The 11,829-nt window shown below is 44.8% G+C and overlaps 2 protein-coding genes across 2 annotated transcripts; both read right to left on the bottom strand.

Moving 5' to 3' along the window:
* Window positions 1-130: 130 nt before the first annotated feature.
* Window positions 131-7,543, bottom strand: LOC128275778 (protein polybromo-1-like). Its single transcript, XM_053014399.1, is given in 15 exon segments — window positions 131-609; window positions 672-1,266; window positions 1,551-1,973; window positions 2,578-2,753; window positions 2,838-3,010; window positions 3,081-3,711; window positions 3,789-3,876; window positions 3,941-4,262; window positions 4,329-4,699; window positions 4,845-4,983; window positions 5,044-5,636; window positions 5,701-5,927; window positions 6,126-7,065; window positions 7,141-7,299; window positions 7,469-7,543. Coding segments are annotated over 14 exon segments (5,100 nt in total). The 5' UTR covers window positions 7,261-7,299; window positions 7,469-7,543; the 3' UTR covers window positions 131-307.
* Window positions 7,544-9,938: 2,395 nt separating this feature from the next.
* On the bottom strand, window positions 9,939-11,755 carry LOC128275782 (uncharacterized). Its single transcript, XM_053014403.1, has 3 exons — window positions 11,512-11,755; window positions 10,594-11,452; window positions 9,939-10,520 (listed from the first exon to the last, which is right to left on the bottom strand). Exons 1-3 carry the CDS (start codon window positions 11,722-11,724, stop codon window positions 10,321-10,323), a joined length of 1,272 nt encoding a protein of 423 aa, XP_052870363.1. The 5' UTR covers window positions 11,725-11,755; the 3' UTR covers window positions 9,939-10,320.
* Between the last annotated feature and the right edge of the window lie 74 nt (window positions 11,756-11,829).

Here is an 11,829-nt window from a genome sequence, read left to right on the forward strand (position 1 = left end):
CAATTACGGCCACAGAGTTTGCGGAGTGACGCTGTGTTGGAGTTGTGCAAAACAAGTTTTAGAAATCAGCACCACCGTAGAATGGAATCAAGTTAATCGATCTAGGTTGTAATTTTTATTTGTTCCACTCATATTTTCATATATATTTAGTCTTCGATAAAATTCAAATTTCTTATTGAATTCTCATACAAAAATAGATACAAAATACGTACACAGTCATAAATGTATGAGTAAAACAAAAGTTCAATATTCCTCAATCTTATCTGTTTAATATGAAAGAAATTTAGTCTCTAGCATACCTGCCCTCCTAAAAACGATCAAACTGAATAACTTCCTTCATCATGAAATTTCGCAGTTGCCAAAGAGCATTGACCACGGCCTCTGGGCGATCTTGCGCTCGTTTGCCTAGCCACTGTGTAGGCAACCGATTGACCTCTGTGTTAGGGATAGATTCTCTTGTTGCAGTGAATGTTTTCTGCCAAGGTGTAACATATGTCGCCTTTTGTTGGAGCCCCTCAATGTATTTTATGTACGCTTCAGAATGCAAAACACGTTGCGGTCGTGGAGGCACAGTTACGAATAGTGGCTCCGCCGGTTGAGCAGATACATCTGAAATTACATTATTAAGTTCATCACATACTATATGCGGGCTTGTTATCGTGTGTACTTACAACTGAAGTAGGACGATGGAAGAGAGGTATTCGTCTGCGATGTGCCAGATCCGCTAGGCACCACTGAGTTTGATTGCTGCTGGTGCTGTTGTAAACTATTCATCGGCTGCATTTGTGAATTTCCAGACAGTAGAGTATTCTGTGCTGACTGTGCAATGTTATTTGAGTTTATCGACGAATTGCCCATACTTGGGATATTGCAACCCATGGGTTGCAATGTTATCATTGCGCTGTTATTAGTGTTGCTACCGATGTTGATCGAAGTATTGTTTGAGCTTTGTGGTGTTTGCAACTGCGTTGGTTGACGCTTTGAAGGAACATAATTTTTGCTCCTTTCATGAGATAGCACCAATTTGCTGATACTTTTCGTCAAATGTACCTCTTTAACATGCTTTGCTAGACGAACAATGTGAGGAAACGGTGGCATGTTACGCCGAAGGCGTACACAATTGCGCCAGATACAGATAAATTCTTGCTCCGTTGGGGCCATGAACGTTTTATACACGCATCCATTGCCTTCTCCGATACAGTGCTCAGTGCATTCTGCTGGGTCTTCAAACTGATGGTCGCATTTATCCCAGCAGCATTCGTATACCTAAGAATAATTAGAGAAATATTGGAGAAAGAAAACGCATTTGTGTTATCGTAAGCTCTGTGAGATAGCAAGCAATCAAAATTCCACCGGGGTAGAGTGAAAATTGAATGCATCAATGTTTGATATATCAACTTCAAAACCATCCTACAAAAACGAAAGCAAATATAAACATTTGGGAAACAATTCAACGGATGAATGCTGTCAATAACAAATGTGACCACTAATATGAAACGCTCTCATGGAGACGGGAAAGTAGAAGAAAGAGAAATAAAAAAGAATCATACATGATTGGGCGTGATGTCCTGTACGATTGGGCCCTCCGTCTTAACGGTGGCTGGGCTTGGGCAGCTTGATTCTCCCATTTCCGCCGCGTACTTTGCTGCACTCTCTTCATTGATTTTGATAGCTCTCTGCTCCCATACGGTCTTCACTTGGTCACTCAAATTACGCCACTCGTTTCCGACAATGCGCGACACCTCACCAAACGTCGCTTCCGGATTGCTAGCGCAGATTGTTTTCCGGTGTTCACACGAGTAGAGTATGTAGCCAGTGACCAGTTTTTTACCCGGTTTTGAAGCCTTTTTACTAGTTGTCGTTGAAGGACTGCTATGTGATGGAAGAGGCGATGCCGTCAGCACCGTATCTGAACCAATCGACGAAGGGCCATCGATCGAATCATCGATGATGCCAAATTCGTCCTTCACGTCCTGCAAGATTCAGGTGGACACAGCACAGACAAGTGTATGATGATTTTATTGGTTTGAAGGAACAATACGTGTTTTATATGTTTCGTTATTATATATCCAATGTTATTTTATGTTAGATTATATAATAATAATAATATGATTCTATGAGGATTCGAATCATCATAAACTGAATCATCAACATTGTGTAGCATCATTAGTATAACTTCGCACATAGTTTAGTTGCGTGTTGTATATCGTTTTGAACGAGTTGTACCATTTTGAACATTTAAATACTAATTTCTGTTCCCTTCCACAATAAGTTTCATACGAATACATAACTCCAACAACGAAAAATGTTAGTCGGTTTCTAAGGCACACTGTTAGTATTTAAAAACCACGCACTCAATAAGTTCACTTCAAATACTATGATTCATTCCGAAATGTACCACAAATAAAAACTAATGCAAGGACAAAACAACATACCATCACATCATTGGCCGTGTTCGGCTTGTTGTCCTGTGTAGATGCTATCTCTCCACCAGTAACCTGATGAACGAAAAAAAATGTTTTAGTTTCTTTTAAGCTCTTCAAACATAATGATAATGTGAAAAAGATTCGGGATTACCTTTGGAGGGTTTATTGGGCGTTGGAAATGGTAAACTTCGTCCGTCGTTACCATCTGACTGTGAGTAAACTTACGCAATCCTGATGGAGCAACTATTTTTCTTATCTGCTTTTTGAATTCATCAAAAATCGATTCACACATGAACACATCCGATTCCGCAATTTCAGTTGGTCGCCCTAGAGCCGAAAGGATTATAAATAGATGACATGGTAAAGAATGTGCCAGGGAGGAACTGATTAGCTAAACTGAAATGAACTTACGGCTTATATATTCGTTCTGATCGAGAACTACACATCTACCAACGATGGCCACAGTGGATGTTGTTTCCTGAATAGTAGAAAGCAACACTTCCTGTCGATAGAATAAACGACCTATGGTACCAGGAACTTCCGGCGGTGTAAGAAGCCACGGTCCGCGAAACAACGATTTTCCACTAAAACGTTGTAACGAAGGTCATAATCAGTTTGAAAAGTCGATGAGTTATCAACTGCCAGACTGCTTACTCTCGGGTTTCCCAGATGGATGTGATTTGAGAAATCGACTGTTTTCCGGACTCCGTTGCGACGTACACATAATCGCCGGTTTTAACTACACCTCCACAAACAGTGTTGTACTGTTCATAGTATACGTTGCCATCCTCCGAACCGTTCATGTAAATAACAACATTAGGCTTGTCCTTCTCTGGGATCGCCTCCTGAAGCTGTAGTTCCGATAGCTCTTCCTTGTGTTTTTCAACACGCTCTTTAAATACGGACATAACTCGCTTAACAACGAGAGGTGTTTCGCGGGGAATCAACTTAACAGGATCAAATGACCTCGTCAGATTCCAAGTTTTCAGTTTCTTAAACGACCGCGCCTTTGAGCTGTAGCGAGATTCGCACACAAATACATCTTTTTCCGGGAACCCTTCGGGTTTCGACTTCACGTACTCTCGCACCTGCATTACAAAACATTTATTAAGAGCTTGGAAAAGTGGGACCTGCATCCGTTGATCGCTTTTGAAAACTTCTTGCTCCATAAACTTCCTGGTTTGAACATGAAACGTTTCAAATGGTCTTAGAAGCATGAGGCCATCCATCATTTTTACGTTGTCAGCCGTAGTATACAGACGTTCGATATACATTATTCCGGGAACTGTGGAGGAAAGTGACATAACAAGAGGAGTTACATAAATTTACAACGATGGCTTGTCCTTTGAGAAGAGAACCTACTTTTATTTTCGACCAAATCGATGTACACAAAGTCTCCCGGCGAAAATACTTTATGATCGATGGTCATACTTTCGCCTTGGGAGGGTTGCTGAAATCGTAAAAACAATTGAATATTAATACACTATACAGCCACAATTGATGGTTTTACATACCACTGCATCGTTATCCGTGTCAGTTTCTTCTTCTTGTAAAAGTTTTGCTTGCCGTAGCGATTCGACTGCGGCACTTAGGTGCATTGCATTGTAACTCAAAGCAGGGGATTCTAAAGTGTGTCCATTATGGCATAGGTCATCCCGTTTTTTGATAAAATATGATTGTAATTCAATCGAATCCTCAAAAACCTGCGAATCAGTACGACTCAGTTTGCGGGCACGCTCAAGACAACTAAAAATATCCTCTTGGAAAGTGTCCAGTCTTCTGTAAAGACCTTTATCTAATCGGCGTTTTATAAGATCCAACGAAATTGCTCGAATCCTGTAAAGGTGTGAATCATATTTAGTACTTAGCAGTGTGTTTTAGAAAACTCCTCAAACATCCTACTTATTGCCATCTGCATCATCATATTCCGGCAGTTCCGCTAAAGAATCCGAATAACATCTGCCTTCTTCATCTTGATAGTTGTAAAATGATGTGAACAAGGACAATAGCAACTCTTGAACGGCCTGTTGCACATTTGGAACTGTTTCGTCGCTACGGAGCGATTGCTTCGTTTGTATGAGCAACTGCTGCAAACACAGGGCATCTTTATAGATTTGAGAATCGGGTTCATTATATTTGCACGCGTTCTCAAACATGAGCATGAAATCGGTTGTCATGTCTTCCACGCTCTCGTAAACCTGCTGCCGTAATTTTTTCTCTATTTTTTCTATATCAATAGGACTTTTGATGATATCGTAGTAATCAGGGTATTCCTAGAAAAAAAATAATGAAATTTTAAGTCGTGAAGGAAATAGAAAGAAGTGTTTGTAGTGAACAAACATAATCTTCGGGCGGCTGATTTTGGCACCATGTTTTCCAGTAAATTCATGACTAAAGTGTACATTGTTAAATACTTACACTTTTGGACGGCAGCTTCATGAATATAAATGATAACTGACGACCTTGTTTGGGTTCTCTGTATTCCCGGATTGTGTCATACATTTGCTTCAGTTTGGTTTCTAACGGCGTTGAGTTGTTTTTGCGTATCGGTTTAATGCTGCGATATCAAATGATTGCATATGAAATGAGCTCTGCAAAAAGTAGCTTCACCTTCAACTATTTGGGATTAGTTTTTTTTGGTACTTACATTTTTGCAGGAACGATTGGCTTTTTATTTATGCCTGAGAACTCTTTAAGCTTCTCGTTCAACGCCTTTTCTAAAATGTTTGCATCTTCATAGATCATTGATCCCTCTTCGTTATATTTGCGACAATTAGAGAACATTAGCCGGTAATCGCCAACAATATCGTCAATAGTAGCATAACGGTCAGCTTTAATGTTATTCTCAATTGTTGTCATATCGATGGGATGCTGTATTACCTGATAATAATCAGGGTACAACTTTTTTGATGGTTTCTCCATGAATAGTCCCATCGGTTGGCGATTATCGAAGGTGAAATCGACAAGAAATTCATGTAATGAAAGCAGTTTTCTCTTCAAAGGCCCAGACGCCTGCATTTTGTGCGATTTAATAAACGGCGTACCGAGAGACGAACTAAGACCAGCGGTTATACGACCTTTCTTGCGCGACGCAGTAGGAAGCGATGAATCAGTATCATCTTCTTCCTCGTCATCTTCGTCACTTTCCTCCAAATCAGCACCTGAATCTATAAGTTTTTGATTCAGTATTTTTTGCATTTTCAAAGCGTCCTAGAAAAACGACAAAGAGAAAAAAATTATTTTTTGTGCCACTTGAAAGTAAACCACGTCTTACCTTATGAATTTTATGATTCGGTGGATTTGCTTTCTTAGCATTGTCCAGCATTAGGTATAAATCCGCCGTCATATCGGTAACGTGGGCATACAAACCCTTTTTTAGTTTGTTCCGAACTTGTGCCATTGAGATTGGTTTTTTTATCAGCGCGTAATATTCCGGATGAAATCGCCTGTTCGGCAGCTTCCATAATGATTCTCCCAATGGGGCACCTACAGCATTAGGATCTATATGAGTTCATCCAATTCAGCAAACGATGGAATTCAAAAATTCACACAAAACAAAACCAACATGACGAACCAACGCACAGTGATCGATACATGAAATAAAAAAATACATTAAAATAATATGTGGGGCAATTTTAAAATAAAAAAACACAGCGCATTGCAGGCACATCTAAACAAAGAAACAGGGAAACAGAAAACGATTTTTTCACTTACCGTTACTATTGGCCGTATTATAGAGCTGATCAAACAGCTGCCAAAGTGGACCATCCCCTTCTGTTTCCATCGAATCGTCTAATTCATCATCGGAGCTTTCAATTTCTTCTTTCAAGGCTGCAACCATGGCACTTGAAGTGGACCGTGTTCTTTTCGACGCAGGCCTTTTATAACGCCCCGATTCAATGTCTGCCTTTCGAGCCATAAAAATTCTTTTCAGCATTTTTGCATCCTTATAAATTTGCGAACCAGGCTCGTTGAAAGTGCAGGCGTTCTTTGTCATTTGTAAAAGATCTTTCTCCATTTCGTTGAGGTTCGAATATGCACTCGTTTGGATTTTTGTTGCAATAAACTTTAAGTCAATTGGATGATCAATTATATCGTAATACCCAGGATATAGTTTCTTTGACGGTAATAGCTGAAACATAGGATACAGCTCGTGATTATCAAGTGGGTCGGTTGCTGTCATAACCGTAGCAAAGAGCTCCTCATAGGGATCAAAATCTAGTCCTTCGTCCGAGCCATCATCTTCTGCTGTGATGGACTTACGCGGACGAGTTATTTTTCGTGGCCGAATTTCCAAACTGCCCTCTTCTATCTGATTGTCCACAATCCGCTTTCTGTTCGTATTGAATACATCCAAAAGATGGCATGCATCTTGAAACTCTGACGAATCTGGCCTGTAGAAGGCTTTGGCATTGTTAACGATCAGTTCGATATCCGCGGCCAAGTCGTCGACATCTTCATAAGAATCTGTCTTCAGTTTCTGTTGCACACGCAGTAAATCAATCGGATTCGCAACTACTTCGTAATATGAAGGTTCTTGCCGTCGCTTCGGAGCTCTTATGAAAGTGTCGCACAGCGTTGAGCCATCCTCCTTTTTAAAATTGCGAATTGATTCGTACAGTTGTTGGCAAAGTTCCATCTGAAAGCAATTCTTTAGTTATTAGCAACCGATCCACCGTAACAGCTTGGTCGGATTTGCACTGGTAGCACCTACCGGATCTAATTTTTTTTTCTTTCTTGTGCTTGAACTTGGGGCAGGGGGGCTTTGCTCCGGAGTGACATCTTCCTCGCTATCTTCATCTTGAAATGAACTCGTTCGGCGTCGTTTACTCATGCTGGACACTTTAATAAGTGAATCAAGTCTCTTTAAAGCCTAAAACATTTAACACAATCATTAGGATTCATTGCAATCACCGTAATCCGCCTTTCGCTAGAGCATTCCTAGCTTTGCCTGAAGCACTCTATTAACTTGTTGTACACATTGGTAAGTCCAATAACAAAATAATTATAAACACGAACCGCTCTTACTTCTTTAAACTTACCGTAATTTACGCGTAATTGTTCACAACAATGATGCTAGTTTTCACCATAATTTGGCGTCTCTCCGTCGTCTAATCCAAATACTGTCGCCTGATTGGTTGAAAAAAGTTGCCGGTGTTGTCAAAAGATTTTGCGAAGTGCCATCTTGCGTCAAATAAAGTAACTAATTTGATCGAGGTTTTGTCAATTTTTTCAGGTTTGAATTGGAATTTGATACGAAAAACTGGCAAGCGAAACACTGCGGATCCCCGTAATTTATTTTAAACCATAATCGTTTGCCATCTGATGAAAAGTAATTATTTTCAATGCAAGTACCTCGAAGTGCAAATACAAATCTTAACTGTCTGGTCAAGTTTACTTAGCTCGCCTAAATGTATGCAACCTGCGTACTCTGCACCAATGCTGGCTCTTGATGTGCTGATTATTAAATACAGATGATTTAACCAGTATTTAAAAAAAAGTAAACTAGAATTGAGCGTAGAAAGCGCTAAAATTATAGTTCAACATCTTCAATTGATTTGATCTTGTCTTAAATAATTTATTTCGTTTGTTTTCCTCTCCGTTACGGGTGGCTGTTGCAATTATTTTATTTCTTCCTGAATGTGCGAACGTTAAACTTGCATTCGCGATCAGACAGCTCCACCCAAAAGCCCCAAAGCGTAGCTGATAACCCGATCGGCGGCGGAACGCACACATTTCGCATGCCCTGTGTAGGTTCTGTGTGTAGTTCCTGTGGGTGGTTCGGTCCAGTATGGTCGACACGCTTTCCGGGTTAGTCGTGAATCAACGCTGCGATTGCACGTTCGCGTCCGTGACGGTCGGGGTCCATCTTCGGGGTTTAACGGCAAATAGTGACCAGAGGTGGAGCTGCAACGATGGAAGATCCGACGGCAACGATGCCCTGGATAACCGAGGAGTACTTTGGGCGCGTCCTGGAGGCATACCTGCATGCCGATGTCACCGTCCGGGGGTACGATCTAGCGGCGGGCTGTGCCGGGGGGCAAAACTTTATGAGTGCCATCGTGCGGGCTACGGTCCACTATATCCCGGTGGCCGGTGCAGCCTCCGAGCCGGCGACGGTTTCGCTAATCCTCAAAACGAAGCTCCAAAACCCGGAGTTGGCCGAGAGTGCCGATTTGCTGAACGTGTTCGAAACGGAGAAAACGGTGTATGGGCCAGTGATGAAGGCAGTCCGGGAGCTGCTGACCAGCTTCGGAGACTGCACGGTGTTCGCCCCGCGATTGATCTACGAAGACGTTCATGCGCTGGTGCTGGAGGATCTCGCCGTGAAGGGCTACCGGCAGCCTGAGCGGTGTGCGCGCCTCGATCAGGCGCACATGGACGTGGTGTTGCGGAAGCTGGCTAAATTCCACGCCGCAACGGCGGTGCTAAGTCGCAAAGTATTCCCTCGTTCGGCACGACACAGAGATGGGTCTCTCAATTAACTTCCCCCTGTCCCTGTGTCGCCATAATTACAGAATCGTGATCTGCTGGAGCCACTCGCGAACAGCACGTTTGCCACGGAGAACAATCCGATCCATCTGTTTTACGCCAACGCCATCGAGCAGTGCATCGAGCAAACGGAAAAGGCACCCGCGCTCCAGCCGTACACCGAGCCGCTGCGGACGTTCCTCGAGACGGCCATCGGGCGGGAAGCCAAGTGCTACGAGCGCGACGAGCACGCCTTCAATGTGGTCAATCACGGCGATATGTGGTTGAACAATTTACTGTGGAAGTACGACGAGCAGGGCGTGGTGGTCGATGTGATAATGGTAGGTGCAATAGAATTGACCTTGAGCTTCCGATACGGACACTTTCCGCCTCGCGGCCACCAACCACTGACGAGATCGGCCTAATTGGACGCAGGTCAAGGCGATGATGGCGCGCGGTGCTATTGATTGACACACTCCTGCTTGTGCCGTGTTGCAGGTGGACTTCCAGGAGACTTTCTACGGGTCGCTCGGTTTCGATCTCAACCATCTGCTGCACACGTCGGCCAACACCGCGCTTCAGCGGGCAGGATTCGACGGGATGGTGCAGTTGTACACTGCGGAGCTTTTGAACGCTTTGAAGCAGTTCAAGTACGACGGCCCGCTGCCGGATCTGCAGTTCGTAAACGCCGAACTGGTGGCCAAACGTGATCACGGTAGGTTCCAATCGAACGGACCCGCTCCGAACGGATCTAACAGTTTCGCTTGTGCTGATTTTTGTAGCGCTGATCGTCACCACCTGCATCGTGCCACCGCTGATTGTGGAGAACGCCGAGCTGGCCACGCCGGAGAACATGCTCGGCGAAACCGAGGAAGCCATTCGGGCGCGCACCGAAGTGTACGGGAATCCGAAGTTTATCGAAATCCTGGAAGTTTTGTTACCAAAGCTGTTGCAATAGTCGGCAGTGACCCTGGCGATCCGACCGCCAATGGATGTGTTCGATGTACGGTTCGATTTGGTGCAACATTTATCGTAAAGGGAACGAACGTTATTTAATGTGTTGGTGCCCTGGTGGCACATTTCTCTAGTTTAGTCCCCGCAATAAAGTGCCACGTGGGTCAACGGAAACGCATTTAGCCAAACCAAAACGGTACGCCTGCAGTCGGGGTTTCTGGGGTGGAAGCTAAAGATAGACTTCGACTTAACTTTCTTATCAGCTCTCAGGAATACGCAATTCTTATCCAAATCTTACATCGCGCCGACCTAGGAGATAGTGGCTAATCAGTGGTTTCGTGAAACGGCCGAATTATAGCTGACTCAGTCGTGGCATCGAACATCGGCATCGGTTGCTTTCGTCTAAAGCCGCGTTAGCTGTTCGGAAGGTCCGGAGATATCGCTGCATCGGAAGATACCCCAAAGGGCTTTAGTAGAGCTCGTCCAGCAGCCCTTTGCGATCGAACTGTGGCAGCAAGCCTCGCAGAATGTGGTGGTATTTGACATTCGCCACAATCATCTGCTTGAAGCGTTGTGCCCGCTCGTCGTTACACATCAGCGCCTCGAAATCGGCGTTTTCCGTGGCTTCGTTCATCTGCACCGGCAGTGCTATGAAGGTGGCATAAACGGCTGCGTAGAACAGCGGGGGGTTTTCGTATCATCGCACGGCAATCAACACTGGGGGGCGACCGGGTTCACTTACCGTAAAATAGTTTCCGATGGGTTTGCTGCTGGAACTGATAGAGTGTCGGCAGCTTTGTACGGCACTGTAGCCGTCGGGCACACTCCACCAGCTCCGTGTGGTAGTACTGGAGAATCTCTTCGTAGCAGGTCTGCCGGATATCGTCACGGGCCGAGGTGTAGAAGAAGTAGCACAGATCTATCATCGGGGTACCGTAGCAGCAGTATTGGAAATCCAGGATCACGGCATCGATCGGGTGGCCCTGGGAGTCGTACTTGAAGAGAAGATTGTTCACCCACAGATCGCCGTGCACGAACACGCACAGATCGTCCCCATCCGGGTCGTTGTCGAACACACGCAGTCCGTACTCGACGAAGTTGGGGCGCATCTTCTGCAGCTTCCGGTGGTAGTGCTGCCAGTCCGGTCCCCACCGGTCGATCTCCTCCATCAGGGCGCCAAAAATCAGGTTAAACATGGGATGAAAAGCATCCGTCTGCCGGGTGATCATGCCCGTTGTGTAGCCCTCGAAAATGGTGGGCTGCTGTTCGCGCAGCTTGATCGAGCCGGCGTGCATCTTGGCCATGGTTTGGACGGCCAATTTCAGGTGCACCATATCCATGCCCTGCGTCCGGTCAGCCATCACGTACCCATCCGGTGACAGATCCTTGAAGAATATGGCCTCGCGGGTCCGATCGACAGCGATAGCGCAGGGATAGAGCCTTCCCCGGTCGCCGATCGCTCCCATCATACGCTTCAGCTCGGGAACCACAAACTGATACACATCCATCTCCTTACGCTGGACGTCGTACTGCCGCAGTTTCTCCCCAGCTATGCCGTCGGTGATCATGCCCTTTACCACGAAGGTCCGGGTGGTTTCAAACTAAGGAAGGTTCAATTGGTTATTCCATCGGCACTATCGGCGCTGTCTGTTAGGCTCACCTTTTGCTGCGATCGAAATGTAACGCGAATGCGGTAGATAATGCTGGCAAAGTTTTCACCTTTCGGCACCACATAGGTAGTCTGTAGCTGTGAGAGTTTCAGCGAAGGGTCCTTTAGAGCGCAACGCAGAATGGTTTCTACGTACATCTCGTTCAGCCAGCCGGGCACATCCGTGGCCTCGTAAGAACTTTCTGATACGGTAGTTTGCGGCATTGTTCTGCACCGTAGTTGCAACCTGAGTGCAGTTGTTCCACAGACTCTGTGTCAGCGGCTGGGATAAGTCTGGCCGTCTTTATACGGAGCGCATTTCTTTATCAG

This window comes from Anopheles cruzii, chromosome 3 (assembly GCF_943734635.1).
Source record: "Anopheles cruzii chromosome 3, idAnoCruzAS_RS32_06, whole genome shotgun sequence".
Lineage (NCBI taxonomy): Eukaryota > Metazoa > Arthropoda > Insecta > Diptera > Culicidae > Anopheles > Anopheles cruzii.